General features: G+C 42.4%; 1 protein-coding gene across 1 annotated transcript; it reads right to left on the reverse strand.

Moving 5' to 3' along the window:
• Nucleotides 1-569: 569 nt before the first annotated feature.
• Nucleotides 570-6621, reverse strand: LOC124870886 (heat shock 70 kDa protein 12A-like). The gene is made up of 4 exons (XM_047369709.1): nt 6340-6621; nt 5825-6049; nt 5572-5743; nt 570-1597 (listed from the first exon to the last, which is right to left on the reverse strand). The coding sequence occupies exons 1-4, from the start codon at nt 6619-6621 to the stop codon at nt 570-572; spliced, it is 1707 nt and encodes a 568-aa protein (XP_047225665.1).
• Nucleotides 6622-7318: the final 697 nt, after the last annotated feature.

Genomic DNA, 7318 nt, shown 5'->3' on the forward strand with positions numbered 1-7318 from the left:
ATCTTTGTCTCTCCAGATATGCACCTCTGTTGCGTCATCCCGTGAGACACGCTGGAAATGGCAATGAAACTTTATTTCCGCGGGTTTTATAATCTCCGGTGACGTCAGAGCTGCGACGTCTGTTGAGCTGTGCATGTCGAACTGCCCAATCAAAATTGATGACTCCAACACATGTATACTTATTTAGGTTTCTATTTTTTCTTGATACAAAAAATTTATCAAATGTTCTTAGAGTTTATTAAGGTAGAATGGGAGCTATATCACTTTTCTGTTCCTCTGTGTCTTTTAACTTTACTCCTAGCCACTAATAGGACAACTGGTTCAAATGCTGTTTTTTCCACTCTTCTCTCTCAACTATTATACTGTGTCTTTTTATGACGTAGTGCACTGAGGTTAATATTTGAAGCAATCGTTTACTTTTCCTAGATAAGCAGTTTTAATCATTTAGCATTGTATGATCAACCTAATTGCCTTTATAAAATTATAACAGGGCCCATGCACACTTGTTACTTTTTGCCTTGTGCATCCTATTTCTTTCAAGTTCGTTACTGTCCCTGTTTGTATAATAATTATTTTGTCATGAAGTTCAGGATGACTGTGTGTACTGAGCCTGACTGTTTGTCAGTGGCTGTTGCCGTCATTTCTGTGAACCCAAACTTTATTTCTAGGTCAATCTCACGGTCCATTCCAAGTGTGGTGTCAAGGGACTGAACAACAAAGGAGCCAATTTCTTCTACTTTTGGCTCATCCACATACATGAGATCGTTTTTCTTTGTGCGATAAAATGCAAGAGTTATCTGTGTTTGGTCTCTTTCTAAAGGATTCACTAACTGCTTTCTGGTTTCATTCCAACCAATATCCTCATCAATTTCAACCACTTTTCCAAAAATATCCATACACCAGTCTCCATCTTTGTTCGTGTATTTCTTGTCTGCCCTGTGAATTGACTCATTAAACCAATCTGAGAGACCTACTCCATAAGTATAGTCGCTTTTTCTTGATACCACTATACCTTGGTTTCTTCCAAACTCTACAGCTCCTTTCATAATTGCTTCTTGGGGCCTAAATGGACACAGAACTTTGCAGATATTATTATACTCTTCAGTAATGTGTCTCTGTAGAATCTGACTTTCAGCAAAACCTCCCACTAACAGAATGTACTTAATGTTGAGTCTTTTGCTCAAGATTCCTCTGAGACTCCGGGTGATGCTCCACAGACTGTCTTCAAAGAAAGATCTCAGTGTCTGCTTTGTTATTTTGATTGATCCCTCATTCCAAGATGCTCCTTGCACTCGTTTAAAGTACTCTTCAATGTTCTGTTTTTTCTGAGCCATCATTCCTAGGTTTAGTGGACAGGTGATTTCTACATCATCATCATGTTTTTTAAAAAGTGTGAAGTCATACATAATTTTTCGAACCTCACTGGGATAGTTTTCTTCATATTCATCCCAGAGTTCAGCAGAAAATGTGTCTCTGAGGAATTCTTTAAATTTTCTGTCCACAGTTTGTCCACCTAGATTGTTCCCAGAGGCCTTGTGCAGCTCCTTCAGAACACCTCCTTCAAGGACTTCATGAACAGTGATGTCAATGGTTCCTCCTGAAACACAGAAATGGTTGTTAAAAACTGACTGCTCCGCTGTAAACAGTTTCACTTTTTCACACTTTCAAGTTCTCTTTCTTAATTAATAGTAACCAACAAATAATTAATATTCAGAATCAGAATCAGAATCAGAATCAGAAAAGCTTTATTGCCAAGTACGTTTTTGGACATACAAGGAATTTGTTTTGGCGTAGTCGGTGAAATACAGTACAAATTAAACAGTACAAACATATCTACAATATAATATAAATATAAGTGCACAGTTTTAAGTGAGTGAGAGTAAATATAGAGCAGTATAAGATGCAAGAGCAAAACAACAGTGCAGGTGATCATTGTGCAAGTAAAGCAGTGCAAGTAAGCAGGAGTCCAAGCTGAGCGTTAATGTAACGCATAGAGTTACAGGTTACAGGTGTCCTGTCAGCAAAAAAAGGGGGGGTGTGGGGGAAAGGGGGAATGTCAGGGTGGTTTCCGGGCTTTGTTAACCAGGCTGGTGGCAGATGGGAAAAAACTGTTCTTGTGGCGTGAGGTTTTGTTCCGGATGGACCGCAGCCTCCTGCCAGAGGGGAGAGTCTCAAAGAGTCTGTGACCGGGGTGGGAGGGATCAGCCAGAATCTTCCCTGCCCGCTTCAGGGTCCTGGAGGTGTACAGTTCCTGGAGCGACAGTAGACTGCAGCCAATCACCTTCTCAGCAGACCGAATGACACGCTGCAGCCTGCCCTTATCCTTTCATTCATGACTCAAACATTCAAATGTTTGAGTCATGTATTCTTACGAGCACACTTACATATTACTCATACTCAAGTATAGATGCATACCAAAACTGAGTTTTCTTTTGTATTCAGTTATAAACCTTTGAAAAAAAAAGACGATTGCAAATTTTCTTTTCCATAATTCTTCAAATTTTAGTTATGTGTTTGAGTAAAAAATAATATTCTTTGTTTTATTCTATGAACTAAGGATGGAGGGACGGATGGAAGGAATGACATAAAAATTTGGGAAAGAATCCTGATTTCTAACTACAGCTTTTGTGTCATGTGGCATGCTCTCAAACAGTCTTTCAGTTGGGTAGCCCTTTAAATGGTACTGAAGTGTTGTTGTTGAAATTCATAAGACACTGAAATGGAATAGTGGTCATTGAATATTTTCATCGTTATACAGGGCAGGAGATGGTTTGGAAATTTCTAAGTCTTGAATATAAACAAATTGTGTTAGACTCAATTACAGTTTCCATAATATTTGAGACAAAGACCACTTTTTCTCCCCTCCTAGAACTGCCACCGTAACGTGGTGGAGCAGTTTGAGTGCTCAAATGATCCTAGAGGCTATGTTGTCTGGGGCTTAAATGCCCCTGGTAGGGTCTCTCATGGCAAACAGGCTCTAGGTCAGACAAAGAGCGGTTAGAGACACCCTCATGAGGACCACACAATCAAGGCACGTGACGTTGCCCAGTACGGCAGAGCAAGGATCCCACCCTGGAGCCAGGCCTGGGGTCGGGTGAGTTTGCTTGTTGACCCCCAGCTCAGCCATTTCGTGTTGGGGTTTACCCCAGTGGATGAGAGGGTCGCATCCCTGCGCCTTCGGCTTGGGTACAGGTCTCTGACTGTCGTTTCGGCCTACGGGACGAGTGGTAGTACGGAGTCCCCGGCCTTCTTGGTGTCCCTGTCGGGGGTGCCGGATAGTGCCCCTCCGGGGACTCCATTCCTGTGCTGGGGGACTTCAACGCCCACGTGGGAAATGACAGTGACACCTGGAGAGGTGGGATCAGGAGGAATGGCCTCCCCAATCTGAATCCGAGTAGTGTTTCGTTATTGGACTTCTGTGCTAGTCATGGATTGTCCATAATGAACTCCATGTTCAAGCATGTGTTCATCAGTGCACTTGGTACCAGGACACAAAGAGTTCGGCCGATAGTCGAACCTCGGCTTCAGGAGGAGCAGTTTTCGTCCCGGCCGTGGAACACTGGACCACCTCTCGAGTCATGGGAGTTTGCCCAACCGGTCAACATGTGTTTTGTGGACCTGGAGAGGGCATTCAACTGTGTCCATCGTGGTGCCCTGTGGGGGGTGCTCCAGGAGTATGGAATTGGGGGCCCTTTATTAGGGGCCATCTGGTCTCTGAACAAGCGGAGCAGGAGTTTGGTCCTTATTGCCGGCACTAAGTCGGACAGGACTTTCTAGGTGCAGCTAAGGGCCAGAGAGGGGTCTGGTTTGGGGACCAGTTGATTTCGTCTCTTTTTTTTGCAGATGTTGTGGTCCTACAGCATGCACTGTGGCGGTTCGCAGCCGAGTGTGAAGCGGCTGGGATGAAGATCAGCTCCTCCAAGTCCGAGGCCATGGTTCTCGACCGGAAAAGGGTGGCTTATCCTCTTTAGATTGGAGGGGAGTTCCTGCCTCAAGTGGAGGAGTTCAAGTATCTCGGGGTCTTGTTCACGAATGAGGGAAGAATGGAGCGGGAGATTGACAGACGGATCGGTGAGGCTGCCACAGTAACGGGGGCACTGTGGCGGTCCGTTCTGGTGTAGAGAGAGCTGAGCCGAAAACCGAAGCTCTTCATTTACCGTGCCTACCTTCACCTATGGCCATGAACTTTGCATCATGGTTGAAAGAACGAGATCCCGGATCCAAGCGGCTGAAATGAGCTTCCTCCGTAGGGTGGCCGGGCACTCCCTTAGAGATAGGATGAGGAGCTTTGCCATCTGGGAGGGGCTTGGAGTAGAGCCGCTGCTCCTCCACATTGAGAGGAGCCAGTTGAGGTGGCTAAGGCATCTATATCAGATGCCTCCTGGATGCCTTCCTCAGGAGGTGTTCCAGGCATGTCCCACCGGGAGGAGGCCCAGGACACGCTGGAGGGACTATGTCTCTCGGCTGGCCTGGGAACGCCTTGGGCTCCCCCCGGAGGAGCTGGAGGAGGTGTCTGGGGAGAGGGATGTCTGGGTGTCTGCTGAGTCTGCTGCCCCCGCGACCCGATCCCGGATGAAGCGGATACGAGTACGAGACCACTTTTTCTGTATTATGCCTCTAAGACCATTTTCTTGTTAGTTAAAAGAATGAAGTTCACTCTGTCCCCCTCAGGGTGATTCGGATGAGAAAAAGTACATCAGCATTGCCACAGTTTGTTTTTATTGTTTTATTTGATTTTTCATAATGAAAATCGTCCTACCATCTGGAAATGAAATTTCCATGTTCTGTTTGTTCCCACAGATGATCAAGTAATTGTTAGCTGGATTAATCACACAGCAAATAATGGCATACGTTTCAGTTTCACTTTCTCAGTCCCACATCCTGCAGGTGGGCAAATTATAATGTGAAATTAAGTAATATTTGATTATTTATGCAACATTTATGTTGTATTTGATTTGTTTCTGCAAGAGTGTTGCTCACGTGCAGTATAAATGCTGATGCATGAGCTGCAGCAGTGGTGTGGCAGGATTTTTTAACATGTCCCAAAAACCATAGTTATGTGGTGATCACATTGTTTGTGCTTCAAGGGCAAGGAGCTTTTTTCTTTTGCAATGTGTCTGTTAAAATGAAATGATGATACACAATATGGGTACAGGTATAGAAATGTGGATACAACTATTAAAAATAAACTCGGTAATTTGTTAATGTATTTATGTACCCATACACCAAAGATTGTATGATATTTCCATCATCCCTGAAAAAAATTGTTATATTAGAATAAAACCATGCTTACTGGAAAAAGAAGAGAAGCAGAAGGACTTTTTGTTTCATGGTAAAAATAAATGGCAATTTGTTTCATGAGAGTAAAATTATTTCCCCAAAAAACTTGACTAGAAGAACTATGATTAGCAAATTCAGTGATTTGTTCTAACCACCAAAACAGTTTACATTTTGTGAGTTTTCTTCCAGAACAAATACCTACAAATAATAAAGTTACTGCAGCAACACTTTAACTAATTCTTATAAAATCCTCATATTCATTTGAAACAGCCACTGTTGAAAATTTCATACCTCCACAATCAACAATGATGTACCGAGTTCCTGGAGATCTGTCAAGTTTGTTTTCTGTTCGTGTGTCTGCCACGAAACCCTCAGATGGTAGTTTTTTACAATAGACTGAAGCTGCTTCTGGTTCCAGAGCAAACACCAGATTGTTTTCTGTTCCATCTGTCATAATTCCTGCCTGCAAGCAATAATAAATACATATATTTTGCAACAATTAGGACATGTTTCCACTGTAGAGTCTAAATAGTCTGTGGGTTACCTGTGTCGCGGCTTCTCTCATGAACTGTTTAGCTGAATGATCCCAGATGGCAGGAACAGTCAGCACCCAGGTGAAGTCAGAGGCTGTGAAAGTCCTTCCTTCGGTGTTTTGTTCAATGGTTTTCAGAGCATCGTCCTTCAGGAATCTCAAAGCTTCGGTAAAAACCTTCAAAGCTTTCATTTCCTTCCCATTGGCTGCTTTAATTGTCAGATCTGTGGTGATTTTCTGGGGATGTTTGACAGCTATTTTAATTCCAGGATATCACACAGTCAGTCAGTCATTTTCTACCATTTATTCCATAGTGGGTCGAGGGGAAGCTGGTGCCTATCTCCAGCAGTCTATGGGTGAGAGGCGGGGTACACCCTGGACAGGTCGCCAGTCCATCGCAGGGCAACACACAAACAACCATGCACACACTCATTCACACACCTAAGGGTAATTTAGACTGACCAATTAACCTAACTGGCATGTATGTGGACTGTGGGAGGAAGCCGGAGTACTTATTTTTTACTCACTTTGTCATAGAGAGACATCTTAAAGCAATCAAAGAAGAACTTCGCTCTGGAATCTCTGCCGTTTTTTTTTAAATATGTTTGTCTGGCTTCATATCCGAAGCTGACAAACTGTTGATGTTCATCAAATAGGATGCAGGTTGGAGTCTTTGAGGTTTCTAGTCCAACTTCTTCACCCCAGAATTTCACATGGGGATCTACATCTTCTTCTCTGGATGTCAAACTGAAGGCATATCCACTGTATGTTGTTCCAAAATCTATAGCGATGATGTAAGATTCCTCCATTGTAGGAACAGGTCCTGCAGGTTGTGTTAACGAAAAAGATAAAGTACTGAGAGGCAGGTGTTCCAGGTAAATATTTATATATAATCTAATCGGGCAGGACTGACTGAAAGTCCAACCCTCATGAAGTGACATCCGGATTATTATGAATGTCACCCGACTGACACATTCACTTTGAACAAGACAAGGCAGTGCAACAGAAATTGAGATGGCTGCAGGCAACTCCAGGTAAATGCATCAGATTTATATTAAAGCTCTAGAAAGAAATGTTTGCATAAACTAGGTTTACAATTTATCACAAATATATTTACCATCTATTCTAAAGACATTTTCACTTATCAACCTAATAAAATCTGTAAGAACTGAAATAGGCAAAAATCATGTTCTGAGTTCAATACAAGACATAAAAGAGGCAAAAGGGTGTGGTTAAAACTAAATCCGGGTTGGCAGTTGGTTATTTATATGGGCCAGATTCTACATCACAATTTGTTTTAAATATTATGTATATACAACTGGATAATTGTCAAGGCAGACATTAAACCATCAAAGCATATTTCTGTGAATAAACCATTCTTGAATAAACTAATCTTTGATTTCTAAGTTTGTGGAATATTAAATGTAGCGGTTATGTGTGTACTCAATCCAACAATTCAGCACTGATTCTATAATTGCTGTTTTAATTAAACAATATGTGATCTCT

Source organism: Girardinichthys multiradiatus, chromosome 7 (genome assembly GCF_021462225.1).
Source record: "Girardinichthys multiradiatus isolate DD_20200921_A chromosome 7, DD_fGirMul_XY1, whole genome shotgun sequence".
In the NCBI taxonomy this organism is placed as follows: Eukaryota; Metazoa; Chordata; class Actinopteri; order Cyprinodontiformes; family Goodeidae; genus Girardinichthys; species Girardinichthys multiradiatus.

Bases quoted from the DNA above. Each gene is read 5' to 3' on its own strand.
- LOC124870886 (XM_047369709.1), bottom strand. From the start codon at position 6,621: ATGGAGGAATCTTACATCATCGCTATAGATTTTGGAACAACATACAGT. The intron at 6,050-6,339 runs GTGAGTAAAAAA...AAACATCCCCAG, and splicing joins AGATGTCTCTCTATGACAAA to AAAATCACCACAGATCTGAC. The intron at 5,744-5,824 runs GTAACCCACAGA...TATTGCTTGCAG, and splicing joins TGAGAGAAGCCGCGACACAG to GCAGGAATTATGACAGATGG.